The sequence below is a fragment of the Saimiri boliviensis genome, chromosome X (genome assembly GCF_048565385.1).
Source record: "Saimiri boliviensis isolate mSaiBol1 chromosome X, mSaiBol1.pri, whole genome shotgun sequence".
Lineage (NCBI taxonomy): Eukaryota > Metazoa > Chordata > Mammalia > Primates > Cebidae > Saimiri > Saimiri boliviensis.
The window spans coordinates 129,960,219-129,976,570 of record NC_133470.1 but is presented as its reverse complement, the minus strand read 5'-3'; the positions used below and the strand labels follow the sequence as shown (position 1 = coordinate 129,976,570).

The 16,352-nt window shown below is 43.2% G+C and overlaps 1 protein-coding gene across 2 annotated transcripts; it reads left to right on the top strand.

The window, feature by feature from the left end:
- Positions 1 to 321: 321 nt before the first annotated feature.
- PLP1 (proteolipid protein 1) lies at positions 322 to 16,178 on the top strand. 2 transcript variants are annotated; one of them, XM_003944265.2, is made up of 7 exons: positions 322 to 490; positions 9,120 to 9,306; positions 10,014 to 10,170; positions 11,349 to 11,517; positions 11,993 to 12,066; positions 12,876 to 12,941; positions 14,084 to 16,178. In XM_003944265.2, exons 1-7 carry the CDS (start codon positions 487 to 489, stop codon positions 14,153 to 14,155), a joined length of 729 nt encoding a protein of 242 aa, XP_003944314.1. In that variant the 5' UTR covers positions 322 to 486; the 3' UTR covers positions 14,156 to 16,178. The 2 variants fall into 2 exon arrangements, with proteins under 2 accessions (XP_003944314.1, XP_003944312.1); XM_003944263.4 differs by having other exon boundaries at positions 10,014 to 10,275.
- The last annotated feature ends 174 nt before the right edge of the window (positions 16,179 to 16,352 follow it).

The following is a 16,352-nucleotide window of genomic DNA, read 5'->3' as shown; positions in this document are numbered from 1 at the left end:
GATGGCTTCTCACGTTTGTGCTGCACATCCCACACTATTAGACCCAAGGATCAGTTGGAAGTTTCCAGGACCTCTTCATTTTATTTCTACCCTCAATCCACATTTCCAGATGTCTCTGCAGCAAAGTGAAATTCCAGGCAAGCCTTAGGGAAAAAAGAAAAAACAAAGAAAATGAAACAATTGGCAGTGAAAGGCAAAAAGAGAAGATGGAGCCCTTAGAAAAGGGAGTATCCCTGAGGAGGTGGGGACAAGGGGAGGAGAAGGGGAGGAGGAGAGGAGGAGGAAAGCAAGCCTGTCCCTTTAAGGGGGTTGGCTGTCAATCAGAAAGCCCTTTTCATTGCAGGAGAAGAGGACAAAGATACTCAGAGAGAAAAAGTAAAAGACTGAAGAAGGAGACTGGAGAGACCAGGATCCTTCCAGCTGAACAAAGTCAGCCACAAAGCAGACTAGTCAGCCGGCTACAATTGGAGTCAGAGTCCCAAAGACATGGGTAAGTTTCAAAAACTTTAGCATTGAAGATTCAAGCAGACACAGGAATTTGCAAGAGAATTTCCAACTTTGGGGTTCGGGAGTTCCGAAGGTTTAAATGAGTGGTGTTTTGGCACTTGTTTTCTTTTTAAATTCCTTAACATTCAGTTAGATTAACTCCTTCTCTGCTGTACTGAGCATGATGCTTTATTACCAAAGAATTCCAGCAGCACGTGGAGAGTCACACAGATCTCTGGAGAGAGTGCCCAGCCGGATGGATGTGGTCATGTGTCCTCCTACCCCCTCACTTCCCTCTATCTTCTATTTTCCCTTGGTTCCAAGGCCCTGGTAATGGTTAGGTCAGCTTGCTCTCCTGGTTCTGCTGGAGGCCACTGAGCACTGTCTAGACCTCAGATGTACAAAATAACTGCTTGCTTGATGCAATCTGTGAACTACGTTTGACATCAGTAGGAAGCTGGGGTTGGGCAAGCTGGACTCAGGCTTGGCCATGGCTGAGGAGGCCATTGCCAGGTTCAGGAAATGAAATAAAGTCCTCAATGGCTTGACTATGGGAAACAAATATGGGTAGGAGTGTGTGTGTATGTGCATATGTGTGTGTGCACATATAGGGGTGACCATTTCTAACAAATATCACAGACACAGCTTTCCTGAGGGCTCTCTGCTGTGACAAGGGCTGCTGGGACATTAGGGCTCTTGCTAAGTTGGTTGAGTATTGAGGGCTTTTCTAGGTTCCATGAACAAAGACAGAAGCTACGAGGTTTCCGTGTTAGTTTCTATTCAGAGTAAGGTGTGTAGAGCAGCACAAGGGTCTTTGTCCCTATGGGACTCCACAGAGTCACGTAGACATTGCTTACATTTGGCAAAACAGATAGCAGCTTAAACACATCCTAAATGAAATGAGACTCAATTGTCCCATGTATTCCCTATCAAATGCATCACCCAGTAGATAGCATCCAGAGATCAATTTCCAATTATATTGATATGGTTCAGCCTTTAGGTGTTTCATCATGAAATACTGAGAGAACACTTTGAAGCATGTGTGAGGTAAAATAGGAGGGCAGAGCACGGGACAGGGAGTCAGAAAAATCAGATTCAAATCCCAGATCTACTACTTATGAACTGCGTGACCTTGGGCAGGTCACTGAATCACCATTTCCTCATCTGGAAAATGGAGATAGCAATAACTACTTTGTCTATTTTCAGGGTTGTAAGAATCAAGTAACAATAATGTGGAAGTCCTTTGAAAATGGGCAAGATCTATAACAATTGTAAATCATGATAATACCTACTATTAGACAGTAAGGTGTATACAGACTGACTCTTCCTCTTTCTGGGGTGGTTGGGTTTTCTTTGTGTGCTTGGATCAGAATCATTTGACCAATTAAGTGTGGCCAGGTGAGAGGTGAATGTTGGAGGAACTTAATTCCTGCCCTAGGTAACATCAAGAACCCTGTCTAATGTCAGCCCAGCTGATTGGCTAGGTTGTACATTAAAAACAGAGAGGGAGTAAAGAAGGATGTTGAATATTACTTCCTCAGAGGATGAAATCCCTGAGAAAAGGTAGGAACACCGAGACAGTTGCCTGTTATGGAGGCTGGGTCATTTCCTCCAGAGGAAGATTGCCACAGATAAGGGCACCACTGAGGATGCACATTGGTTCCCAGCTCCTAAGGGTGGATGATACTTGGGCCAGGTACATATGACAGAGCAGCCACTGAGTTTTCATTTATTCAATAACAGTGTCTAAAATACTTTGAATTATAGACCATCTCTAACAAGGTATGGGACTGCCACTACTTCTGAAGTGGAGTGCACTGCTGTTCAACAATTGCAGTAAACACATTGTATCATGGAATCTGGGATTGGAAGGAACTTTAGAAGTTGTCTGAACCAACCTTCAGTATGGGATTCATTTTTACAACAACTAATTAAACGTTTGTACAGCCTCTGCTTAATCACCTCCAGAAACAGGGAACTTACTACCTCAACCATATAGAATCCCTTAGGATTGGAAGCCAAGAGGAACACTAATTCACTAGTGTCTGCGCAAAAGGTTTATGGAGAAAATGATAGCTTATTAAATTTTGCCTTGATTGAAAGGGGAATGTTCCAAGTGAGTCTTTGGGATAACGATGAAACCGGAAAGGAGCCAAAGAGCAGTAGCTGATTATTCTCTGCTCAGTAACACAATGCCATTATTGAACAGCAAAACATTGTCTATAAGCCTGTTGTCGTCTGAGAACAGTGGCTGTTACCCTGGTAACCAGACTGTGATGCCTTCATCCAAAAGTGGCTGTTTGCCAAGCAGTATAGCTTTGGCTGGCTTGGAGTAAGCGGGTGTAGCCCAGGCAAAAAGTGTGCCAGCAGAGCAGGGGTCCAGTTTTATAAAATGCCCAAAGACTAACTGAATCCCATCAAAATGGCACAAATGCACCAAGAATGCCAGGATCCAAAAATAAACCAGATCCAAACTACCATGTTCATGTTCATGTTCACTAATCTTCCTGGAGACGCTGACTTAAATAATCAAGTGCAGCCTTCCCCACCTCATTTCTCTCTCTGGCTATGCAGAGCCAGAGGAGCTCTTGCAGAGCCAGGCAGATTGAAAGGTATACCTTGCTTTAGGGGGTCTTTGCCTTGGCTCTGAGCTAGGAAAGCCAGAAGTTTACTTAACAGCCTGACAACTAGAACTGCTCTCTCAGAGTGATCTGAGTAATAACACCCTCAACCCTGGGAGGTGGGTGGGAGGGGAAATATAGTCTCCAAACACATTAAAGTAGAACTCCAGCCAGTAACATCACTTTTCCCCACTGCTTTTGTCTATCATCCTGAAGTCTTGAAAGCCATCCCCTGGGTACAGCTCTTTGTCTTGAAAGAAAGCAACAGTAGAAATGCCTTCCCTGCCCACAGCACTTTAGGTCTAGAGAAGATCAAATGAGGACAGTGACATGATCAGGAAGGGTCACAGCAGTCATGGTAGGTGAATGGAACAGCTTTCCCTTCGTTTTCTGCTTTCAGAGCCTACTCAGTGCCAGACCTACTTCAAAAGCACAGCAAGTACTGATTGATTAATCCCTCTTGGCTACTGCAAAATGGCCCTTAGGGCTGTCTCTCAGCTCTGCCCTGGCCTCTGAGCTGTCTGCCAGGCAAAGCTCTAGAAAAGAGTTCCAAGGAAGAGAATAAGGTTCCCCAGATCAGCTTCACACAGTAACCAAGGAGAGAGGGGAAAATGGTGGGAGAATGACCTAAGGAACAAGGTATGGCTACTATTATCTCTAGTACCAGTTACTTCTCTTTCATCTTCCCATTCGTGGGCAAGGTGGAGACAATGTGCCAAGGATAAGTTTTAAGAATCAAAGTTTTACCTCAGCTTCCCAATGCTTGTACATAAATTGGAATGTGGACATCATTCATTCTGTGTGTGTGTGTGTGTGTGTGTGTGTGTGTGTGTGTGTGTGTCTGAAGAGGAGTAGGGAGTATAGGAAACAAGATGGTCCAGATGCTGTCGCCGTGGTAATACTAAAATGGGACCAAAGAGGAGGCCGAGATTCCTTTTTAACTTAACCTTGTCCACATGACTTGACTGTCCAGCAGGCTTGGATTCCCAGGCCCCAGAGGCTTTGGGACTCTTTTCCAGCACTTGAATGTGGTATATAAGTGCTGATATCACAAAGGACATGTAGGAAAGACAAGATTATAGGCAGGGCATTGTCTAACCAGGATGAGGCCAGAAGCAGAAGTCTTTGTTTGTCTCTGGCACCTCTTGATGATTATTGTTTTACTCCTAGAACCCACCCACTGATCCCCAGCCATCCCTAGTACCAGTCACGGCTGCTCTAGCATTTCGGCCTTATCAACTGCTGTAGGCCCTGATCAACGAGGCCTCTGTTCGTCGGGTGAGGTTAAGGGGTGGGTTCTGGGAGGAGGGTAAGACTGTAGTGCAGATTCGAGACCTAGGGAGATGGGGCCACTTTCTCACTCAATGAGCCTGCCTGTTGTTTAGCTCTATTGTATAGGGTTCTTCTATCTCTCCCTTTGTCAGCTGGATTCAAGGGACAGGCTGGGAATTGTGCAGGGTACAATTGGTCTCTTTCTACCATTCCTTTCGATGAAAGCCCTTCCTCTCCTTCCTTTGATGAGTTCCCAGATTCGCACTGAATTTCCATCATGGAGCTGGTACTTGAGGTGGGCCCAGGGCATGGGAAAGGACAGAGGGAGAGTTGGGAACTCTCGGCGTCTGTTTAAAGGGACAGCATCAGAATCAACACAGTCCCTTGATGAACCTGGATCTGTGTGAGTCTCATCAGTCCTGTTGATCTCTGTCAGACCCCTGTGAAGAGCACTGGTGAGAAGGGCTTAAAGTTCTGTCACAGATTGATTAGGTTTGTTTCGGAAGTTTGTCTACAAATGTAGCCAACCATGATCTGATATTTTCCCTTTGCTTACCTTTTGCCCACACAACTTCATTATATCCATTTTAACACTTACTTACAGGTAGCTTTGGATTTTGATTCACAGACATATATTTGTTTTTCCCAACAGGATTGCAAGTTTTCTAAAGAAAGGGACTGGCCTTTCAATTCCCTTCTGTTCCTCCTAGTGTCTGTGCCACTTCTAGAGTGCTTAATGCTTATACTGAATTCACATAAACAGAAATGAAAGGAAAACACTGGAGGGGGTTGTTATTTTTCTCTGTGTCCTTTCATCAAAGTCAGGCAGTTTAATCTGATTGAGTTGCATTGGGAAATGTTATTACTATATGGTTCTTTTATGCCAACTCTCCCATCTCACAGTCTGTACTTAGACTGGATATGTGAGAATGTCTCTTGAGAGAGCCAAGGAACTTCTCCAGAATCCCTTCCAGCCTTCTTGATCAAACTCACACCCTTTCAACCAGGAGTCTGTGGCTTTAGGCTACTGTTCACACATACCCAAGGACATTTCTTGGACTGTGAAAAATCAAAGGGAGCCCAATGGGCCTTTCTCAGAATGCTTTGATTGCCAACTACTTTGATGAAAAAATAATTTCTTGCAGGCTCTGAGTTTTTCTCAGTTCGAATCTAAAATCTGATTCTTGCTTGGACAGACTAACTGAGACTCTTTACTTCTGCTGAATTTAAATGTCCCCAAAGCAAACATTTCATCTAGGCTGTGAAGAGATGGACATCTGATGCTTATGCTAATATTGCTGAATTGTTTATAGCTCAATAGTGACAGATTTATCTGAAGTCATTTATTTCAGACTCTACATTAGAAACTCATTAAAGCCCACTTCCTTTTTGTCCTTTGCTTTGAGCAGTAGTGGAGCAGAAAAGGGGATGCTAAGTTATTCAAATGCTAAGAAAATAGAGGAAAAATGGATGTAAAAATAAAGGCTATGATCTGGTGACTCAGAATTGCTCCTAAGGCTTAGCCCTTTATCTTCCAGTAAGAACACAGTCCATGACACTCTCAGGTTATTTGGATGATGATTAAGGGATCAGATATACTCAAGAGGTTGTTTCCCTCTCATCTCTGCAGCCCTAGAGGGGGCATCAGCTAAAGCTTAAAGTGGAGTTCTCTTTTGGCTAGCAAGAGTTCAAGTTCCTCTATCCCAGACCATACCTGCACAACCACTTAGCCCTTCCCAGATGAAAATGCTGGGGTGAGTGGGTAGCCCCAAGATGGTCACTTGCTAGGGTGGATGGCTCTTCTTACCCTGGGCTAAACAAACAGTCTTGCCATTGTTCCCTGGGTCTGACCCCCTCCCCACCCCCAGGCCTGCAGGCCCCTGTAGAATACCAATCAGGCTCCTGAGATCTCAGGAAAGAACAAGGCTTCTTTGTCCGGGGGAGCTATGGAGGGCTCTGTCCAAGCCCTGACCCTGTGCTGGGGAGAAAGGGAACAGTGGGGTGACTGACCTTCCTCTTCCCCCATCCCCAGGCTTCAGAGACTTTCTTTACTAGAAGAGTCTAAGAGTTTGGGGGTGGGGAGGAGCTGGATAGGCAGAGAAGGAAAATGGCAGTACTGTTTACTTCCGAGCTCCTTTTCTTGACTTATAGGATGAATGTAGTATCTCAACATATTAAGAAAGAGAAAGATCAATTTCTGGAATGTTTTCTGAGAACAACAATCAATTTCAGTTATGTTTTTCTCTATGGTACACATGTGTGTATGTACACATTTGTACACATGCATGCACGTGCATGTGTACATACAGAGACACACGCATGGGCCAGCTCTGAAAAGACATTCTTCCCAAGCACTTTTGCAAAGTTCATGCTGAGTAAACTTGAGTAAAGTTCAGCCTCCACTCACAGCACCACAGCTACAGATTGCTTCTCATAGAGGCCAAGTTTTCTGGCAGCAGTGCTTTAGTTCTTGGAAAAGGAAGTTCTGCTTCAAATGTTAGCTGCTTACTTTGTTTGGCTTGGGCTTCTGAGCCTCATCTCTGGTGTGACACACAAGGATCTTTGAAGAAGAGGCTCTTTGATGGCCAGGGAAGGGCTGTCATTTCAGGAGATGGTGCGTAATAGGACTCACTCCTTCTGTGGCTCTGAGAATAGAGGCAAATGCCTCTACCTCAATTTTCCCATGACAGAGATAATTTGGTCTTTCCAAATCTGTTCACATTGATGCAATTCAGCCATGCAAATCACCAGGTGTTCAAGCTCTCAGGGCTAAAAACAAACTGTACTAATGTTAACAGAATCAGGCAAAGGAGTTCCCCTTCCCTGGTACCCTATAGACAAGTGAGTGTGGCTTGGAGAACTTGAATACAACAATCCAAGCCTAAGAAATTAGTACAATTTATTTTTATTGTACAAGCTGTCACAACATGCTTACTCAAAAATAGCAGCTTCCCGGCACATCTGCTGAGTATTTGTGTGTGTGCATATGTGTACTATGTTTATAGATATATAAAATCATTGGGCATATATATATATACACACACATATATATTTATACATATATACATATATATATATATACACACACACACACACATACATATGAATTAAGACATTTTTTCTGAAGAGCTTAACATTCTCATTTCTTTTTCATTTTAGGGATCTGGCCGAGAGGCCAGAGGAAGCCATTCTTTTCCCCATCTAGTCAGTCATCTACTTGGCATTTGCTAAGGTGCACTCCATATGACATCTTAGAGCATGGGACTAGTATTTGGAACACAGCTGCTTTCAGAGTCTGTGACTTCTTGTGCTCCTTTCCTGTTTCTCAGCAACACTGGCATGGGGCCTGGGATACCAGATCTGGGGATCTCAGGGACTCTTAGCACTTTAAGACACATGTGTTCCCAGGCCCTGGTGTGTTCTCCCAGTGCCAGAAAGATGTTTCATGCTTTGCTGACTTTGTATAAAGTCCGTTCGTAGCTGTTTTGACAGAATCTCAGTGTAGAACTGAGGGTGGGGACATTAGCCAAGCTGCACTGTAGGAGGACAAAACCACCATGCAAAGTGTCCAAAAATCATTAAGCCTGCGTTTTTATTATTGTGAGTAAAGCAATCCTCCCATTTTCATTTCTTGTCCTATGCTAGCTCCCTCCTGTTTGGACTGCTCCTCCCATATGTAGACTAAGAATAATAAAGCATTCCTTGCAACAAATACACACAATGCTCAAAAATATCCAGGAGCATGCAATTTTCAAAGTTTCCTTTACCTGGAATGCTCTTCAGGCTAAAATCCTGTCTGACAATGCCAGCATCTCTGGCCTGCACTCATCCCTTCCTGGAACTGCAAGTGCATCTACCTTCTGTTACCACTTACTTGGCTGCCTAAATTGTTAGTTGAAAATATTAGGTCTATCTAGCTAAATCTTCCTCAGGAAACTAAAGACTCCCATATGGCAGAGTCTGTGTCGTTTCTCTCTTCATATCCCATATAACACCCACCATAATGCTGGGCATATAGTGAGTATTTCATAAATAGTTGATGAATGACTAAAATAAGCGAGCAAACAAACAGACCAGAGCAATAAGAAAGGAGGGACTGATTTCATAATCTCTCTGGCTTGCTATTTGAATTGCTGAATTATTATTGTTTGTTGAATATATTTTTTAAAAAATCTGGGAATTAAAGGTAAGAATTTATTTTCTTTCTTTCTTTTATTTATTTATTTATTTATTTATTTTGCTTGAGACAGAGTCTTGCTCTTGTCACCCAGGCTGGAGTGCAATGGCACAATCTCGGCTCACTGCAACCTCCACCTCCTGGGTTCAAGAGATTCTCCTGCCTCAGCCCCCTGAGTAGCTGAGATTACAGGCATGTGCCACGATGCCTGGCTAATTTTCATATTTTTAGTAGAGATGGGGTTTCACCATGTTGGCCAAGCTGGTCTCGAACTCTTGACCTCAGGTAATCCATCCTCCTTAGCCTCCCAAAGTGCTGGGATTACAGGTGTGAGCCACTGCGCCCGGCCAAGGATTTATTTTCATGAATGAAACAACATAAGGATTCTGGGTCGATCTCACATGCTGAAAGCCAAAACCGTTAGTTGCTCCTGCTTCTTGACTCTGGGGTGCCCACTATCTCCAAGCCTGTAAGTGCAGAGCCTGGCTGGCCTGGAAGAGAGGTTTGAGTGGCATGAGCTACCTACTGGATGTGCCTGACTGTTTCCCCTTCTTCTTCCCCAGGCTTGTTAGAGTGCTGTGCAAGATGTCTGGTAGGGGCCCCCTTTGCTTCCCTGGTGGCCACTGGATTGTGTTTCTTTGGGGTGGCACTGTTCTGTGGCTGTGGACATGAAGCCCTCACTGGCACAGAAAAGCTAATTGAGACCTATTTCTCCAAAAACTACCAGGACTATGAGTATCTCATCAATGTGTAAGTACTTGCCCTCCCACACAGACCCATCTTTTTTTTCCCCCTCTCTCTATCCTGGAGATACAGTACTCTAATATCTTAGTAACTAGGGGATGGGTGGAGCCAGACAGGATCCCTGAGTCTTCCCTCTGTGCAGATTTCTCCTGTTCCACATTCAAAGCCTCAAATGTGGGGAAAGTGCCAAATTCAGAAAGGAGAGGCCTGCCTGCCTGCCAGCCTCTCCGAGCCCCCCTGTTTTCTCACATGTGTTCTGACTTCTGCTAGGATGTGGTTAATGTTGCCCAAGTTGGAGCCTCCACAGTGGTAGTAGGTATGGAGAACCCAAAGGGGGCACTAAACCTCTCCTGTTCCTAGAACAACTTAGGCTCCTGTTCCTTCACCCACCTTTCTTCTTACCTAGCTCCCCACTCCTGTGAGGTGGCATGTCTGAAGGGTCAGGCAGGGAGAGTAGGGCCCTGGTTCTCCAGGTCACAGGGTAAGCAAGATGTGGCAGGAAGATCATATGTTTCCGGTCACATACACCCTGTCTTCACTTATTTCAACAAAGATAAGGTAAAAGTATGCAGGAGGAACCTGGTGATTCCTCTAGAGAATCCCTAGCTTTGTTAAGGTGCCTGCTCTGGTGTATACCTCATTTATGTGGGGAACGGAGCTGGGTCTTCAATTAATAAGATTCCTTGGTCTCTTTCATCTCCCTGTTAATGCAGGATCCATGCCTTCCAGTATGTCATCTATGGAACTGCCTCTTTCTTCTTCCTTTATGGGGCCCTCCTGCTGGCTGAGGGCTTCTACACCACCGGCGCAGTCAGGCAGATCTTTGGCGACTACAAGACCACCATCTGCGGCAAGGGCCTGAGCGCAACGGTAACAGGGGGCCAGAAGGGGAGGGGTTCCAGAGGCCAACATCAAGCTCATTCTTTGGAGCGGGTGTGTCATTGTTTGGGAAAATGGCTAGGACATCCCGACAAGGTGATCATCCTCAGGATTTTGTGGCAATAACAAGGGGTGGGGGAAAATTGGGCGTGAGTCTGTGGCCTCGTCCCCACCCAAGGCTGGGTCCTCTCTAGGGGCCTGGCATTTGAGTGAGGAAGCGATGGCTGCAGCCGAACGAGAAGATCAGGAAGAACGTGGTGCCCAGCTGGCTTAGCTTCACCTTTCAAAGGTTCCCTAAGCAAATTTCTTCTCAAAATGGAAAGCATGAGTTTTGTAGGATGCTTTGTACAATCAGACCATTTCTAAGCCACCTGTTGGTATCCCTGTACTCCTTTCCTAGTAGGGACCACAAGAGTGGATATAACTGGACAAGAGTCTAAAATACTGCTCCTGAGATTGAGACTTGGGCACCTGATCTGAGAAGTAGGATCAATAATAAAAATTCAATAATGGACTCCAAGGTGAAATTTACCATATTCTGGGATCCTGCACTGTTGGAGGTCCCAGAGGAAATTGGAGTAGATACGCATGTTGAATGTTTTATCATTGTCTGAGGGTTATCTATGCTTTGAGTGGGGTGCACATTGGTTTTCAGTATCTGGAGCTAAAGATCCTTTGGGGACTGAACATGTGTGGGTTCTAGCAATGTCTTTTTGTGGCCAGCAGTTAGCTTAGAAAGGTTTTGTATCTGAAATTGTAATATCCTATTGGCTTTGTTCAATGACTAGGGAACAAAAATATTCCTGAGGCAAGGAACATTTTCTAAGCTCAGCCTAAGGCACAAAACGGCACGACTTTCTTTCAAGATCTGTTTTGATTTCTTTACACCTTATCTGCCCAGAAACATCCCCTGAAGCCTCTCTAACCCAGGGATCCTCCTCACTCCTCCCCTACCCATTCCCCCCACCCTCCGTCACACTTGGGGCCAGTTCTCTAGTAGATACTGCCAATGACCCTTGGCAGAGGTGCCCTTCTCACTAATTTAATTGGGGAGAGCCCTGGAATCTGGTTTTAATGTCTGGCACACACCAGTCCAGGATCTCCCAGTTTGTGTTTCTACATCTGCAGACTGATACTGATTTCTAACCACCCCATGTCAATCATTTTAGTTTGTGGGCATCACCTATGCCCTGACCGTTGTGTGGCTCCTGGTGTTTGCCTGCTCTGCTATACCTGTGTACATTTACTTCAACACCTGGACCACCTGCCAGTCTATTGCCTTCCCCAGCAAGACATCTGCCAGTATAGGCAGTCTCTGTGCTGATGCCAGAATGTATGGTGAGTTAGGGCATGGGTACTTTGGCTCTCCTACCCACTATGGAAGCACAATATATTTGGTTATTCTCTTAGTGTTAGGAGGGTGGTGATTGTGAGAAAAAGATAAGATGATGAATGCTTGGGTCTTAGTTTATTAATCCTTCCCTACTGAAACCAGAGAGGCTTATTCCCTGGGAAGGGAACCTGAAGGTGATGGGAATGTAATTTTCTTGGCCATTCACATTGGCCTACTCTAGTTAATTGCTGTTCTGAACCCCAAAGCAGCAAATTTCAATAACAAACACAAGGTTTAACCAGTGTTCAACACTGTCTTCTCTTTTTTGTAAACCTGTAGAAAAGAGGATCCTGATTGTTGGTAGAATCCAACTTTACAGCCAGGATAATTAGAGATGGAAGAAGGGCTCTGGGGGAAAGTCTCCATGTGGCCCTGTAACTCCATAAAGCTTCCCCTGGTTGATTTTTGTGTCTTACTTAGGTGTTCTTCCATGGAATTCCTTCCCTGGCAAGGTTTGTGGCTCCAACCTTCTGTCCATCTGCAAAACAGCTGAGGTGAGTGGGTTATTTGGGTTATTTTACGGCAGAGTGGGTAATACCATACAAATTATACCCATAGCCTTCAATTTCAAGGACTAAAAGTTTCTCTTTGCTGGATTTTGAATTACCAGATTGCCTTCTACAAAATATTGGCTAAGTATGCCTGAGCCAATGAGCATAGAAGGTAAAACACCTGTTTTCCCTAGAGCCACATAGAAAGACTTCCCGTCTTAAAAGAGAAGTTTGTAGCTTTAGGTAAAGATAGAGGCTAATGGCACAATCCCCTAGATGAAAATTTTCATTCCTTTAGTTAAACACCATATCAAGAAAATGAACTGTGCACAGAGACATTCATAGGATTTATAAAAACATTTTCAGTTTGGAACTTTTTAAAATCTCAAATGAGAGGTAAAATAAGTACATTTGAAAAGGAAAGCACTGTATTGAGAATAGATATTATATACAAATGAGTCAGGGGACTAAAAAAAGCCCTGAGGAGAAACGCAGTAAATTATTTCTTTGAAAACAAAATGTTGACTTTAAATTTTGGGCCCCTAGGCACAACTGTAGGGAACCAGTTAGTTATTTGGGAGCGCTGTACTATTTCATGAGTATTCTGTGTTCTGGGTGTTACGGGGCCAGGTGCTATGATGTACATTGAAGACTGGGAGGCCCACACTTAGGGAAGTGAAAACTTAGTTAGAGATGTAGAATTTGCATACAAGAAAGGTATCAACACATTCAGAAAGCTGTATTCATGATTTACAGTGGGGCATATTATTACTGTTGCAAGAAACAGTTCTTCCTCTTGCATTTTCCTGCAGTTCCAAATGACCTTCCACCTGTTTATTGCTGCATTTGTGGGGGCTGCAGCCACACTGGTTTCCCTGGTGAGTTGACTTTGAATGATCTTGGCAAGTAAATAGGCCTGAGATAGTGTGGGTACAGCTATTCTGAAAGGCAAGAAGAGAGACTGCTTCCATCCTTGAAATGCTGAAGAGAAGCTTCTGGGAAGATGGCAAAGGGTAGAGGCTCTGTACTTGTACTTGCATTGGCAAGGTGGAAAAATATAACAAATTAGATAGGAACAACAAAAGTGGTATGAGGAAAGAAGAGATAAGAGATTCATAGACACAAATGATAACATTTACTATTTATAGACCGTGTAATGTTGCCAAGTGCTTTGCAGTCATAAATTATGGTTAATTCTGAATACATTGTGATCAGATCAGTGACAAAACACTGAAACATGAAACATGACTTGCTATAGCCTGGAATTCTATATACTATCAGTATGAATCTACCTTGGATACTCTCCAGTGGATTTAGTTACTCACGTGGAAATGCTGGGAGGACCTCCTAACGTTATCGGAATTGTTATGACTATAATGCAATGCTATGTTCCAGGTCTTGCTGATAGTGTTACAGTGACCTGTGAATGTAGTGTGGTCATTGTGCAGATCAGAAACCTAAGGCACTGAAGGGTGAAGTGATTTATCTGAAGTCATTGTATAAATTGTATAAAGTCATTGTATAAAGTGATCAGACAAGATGAGCTCGCAGAATTCCTGGCCCCTACTGCTGAGGCTTCTATATAGACTTAAGTAATTTCTCACCTTGTAAAATGAACTGATTCATTAAGCAGTGCAGGGCTATACTGCATAATGTAGCTGTGTGTCTACAGCAAGCACCCTATGACTCCAAGTCACTCAGACACGTGGATGTGGCAAAGCCCAAATATTGTTCACTTCCCCGTTGAAAACTCAGTGCTAGACCAGAGGTGTGGAATAAATCTTGATGATTTGATTCTCTGGGCCTGGGCCATTGGAAGGAAATGCCGCAGAGACATTGGACTTCCAGTCAGGTGTATATGGAGAAATCCAAGCCTGGGACCTACTGTTTTTTTGCAGAACAGGGATTTTTCCCTTTTTTAGTTATGATTTTATTTCATCCTTCCTCATTCCCAAAGGGATTTGAGGAGGGAGTGTTTTCTTTTCTACTCTCATTGAGTTCTCTCTTCTGTTCCCTACAGCTTACCTTCATGATTGCTGCCACTTACAACTTTGCCGTCCTTAAACTCATGGGCCGAGGCACCAAGTTCTGATCCCTCGTAAAAATCCCCCTCTCTCTAATAGCGAGGCTCTAACCACACAGCCAACAATACTGCGTCTCCCATCTTAACTCTTTGCCTTTGCCACTGACTGGCCCTATTCTTACATGATGAGTGTAACAAGAAAGGAGAGTCTTGCAGTGATTAAGGTCTCTCTGTGGACTCTCCCCTCTTATGTACCTCTTTTAGTCATTTTGCTTCACAGCTGGTTCCTGCTAGAAATGGGAAATGCCTAAGAAGATGACTCCCCAACTGCAAGTCACAAAGGAATGGAGGCTCTAATTGAATTTTCAAGCATCTCCTGAGGATCAGAAAGTAATTTCTTCTCAAAGGGTGCTTCCACTGATGGAAACAAAGTGGAAGGAGAGATGCTCAGGTACAGAGAAGGAATGTCTTTGGTTCCCTTGCCATCTGTAGGGGCCAAATATATTCTCTTTGGTGTACAAAACAGAGAACTCACTCTGGTCTCCCTATTACCACTGAAGATAGAAGAAAAAGGAATGTCAGAAAAACCAGTAAGAGCATTTGCCCAAATCTGCCTATTGCAGCCGGGAGAAGGGGGTCAAAGCAAGGATCTTTCACCCACAGAAAGAGAGCACTGACCCCGGTGGCGATGGACTACCAAAGCCCTAATTCAGCCAACCTTACTTACAGCATAAGGGAGCGTGGTGTCTGTGTAGACGAAGGGGGCATCTGGCCTTACACCTCGTTAGGGAAGAGAAACAGGGTGTTGTCAGCATCTTTTTACTCCCTTCTCCTTGATAACAGCTACCATGACAACCCCGTGGTTTCCAAGGAGCTGAGAATAGAAGGAAACTAGTTTACATGAAAACAGACTGGCCTAAGGAGCAGCAGTTGCTGGTGGCTAATGGTGTAACCTGAGATGGCCCTCTGGTAGACACAGGATAGATAACTCTTTGGATAGCATGTCTTTTTTTCTGTTAATTAGTTGTGTACTCTGGCCTCTGTCATATCTTCACAATGGTGCTCTTTTCATGGGGTATTATCCATTTAGTCATCGGAGGTGATTTGAAGATCTTGATGTGTTTTAGAATGATGCACATTTTGTGTATTCCAATTTGTTTATTACTTGTTTGGGGTTGCATCAGAAATGTCTGGAGAATAATTCTTTGATTATGACTCTTTTTTAAAATAGGAAAATTGGACATTAAGCATTACAAATGATATTAAAAATTGGCTAGTTAGATGAACCTATTGCGATTTTCTACAAGTGTTCTGCTTTTGCAGAAACAGATTTGGTGAATTTGAATCTCAATTTGAGTAATCTGATTGTTCTTTCTAGCTAATGGAAAATGATTTTACTTGCAATGCTATCTTGGTGTGTTAAGAGTTAGGTTTAACATAAAGGTTATTTTCTCCTGATATAGATCGCATAACAGAATGCACCAGTCATCAGCTATTCAGTTGGTAAGCTTCCAGGAAAAAGGACAAGCAGAAAGAGTTTGAAACCTGAATAGCTCCCAGATTTTAGTCTTTTCCTGTTTTTGTTAACTTTGGGTTTAAACAAAAGTCTGATTGGTTTTAATTGAAGGAAAGATTTGTACTACAGCTCTTTTGTTGTAAAGAGTTGTGTTGTTCTTTTCCCCCAAACTGGTTTCAGCAATATTTAAGGAGATGTAAGATCTTTACAAAAAGATACTTGATACTTGTTTTCAAATCAGTGTACAAGATAAGCTTCCAGGCTGCACAGAGGGAGGAGAGGGAAAATGTTTTGTAAGAAACCAATCAAGATCAAGGACAGTGAAGTAATCCATACCTTGTGTTTTGTTTTGATTTAATAACATAACGAATAACCAACCCTTCCCTGAAAACCTCACATGCATACATACACATATATACACACACAAAGAGAGTTAATCAACTGAAAGTATTTCCTTCATTTCTGATATAGAATTGCAATTTTAACACACATAAAGGATAAACTTTTAGAAACTTATCTTACAAAGTGTATTTTATAAAATTAAAGAAAATAAAATTAAGAATGTTCTCAATCAAATATCGCGTCCTTTGTGTGAATTGTTCTATTTGACTTCACAATAAAAAGTTAATAATTGTACCTTGTTCAAGGAGCTCATTCATTTTTCAGGTCATCCAAGTCATTCTCATAACATTTCTCTGAAATAAATAGTAGATGAATAGATTACTTCTAGTTTTATAGTTAAAGACACTA

Coding starts and splice junctions, on each gene's coding strand:
- PLP1 (XM_003944263.4), top strand. Junction 9,307..10,013: donor TATGAGTATCTCATCAATGT/GTAAGTACTTGC, acceptor CTGTTAATGCAG/GATCCATGCCTTCCAGTATG. Junction 12,067..12,875: donor CCATCTGCAAAACAGCTGAG/GTGAGTGGGTTA, acceptor ATTTTCCTGCAG/TTCCAAATGACCTTCCACCT.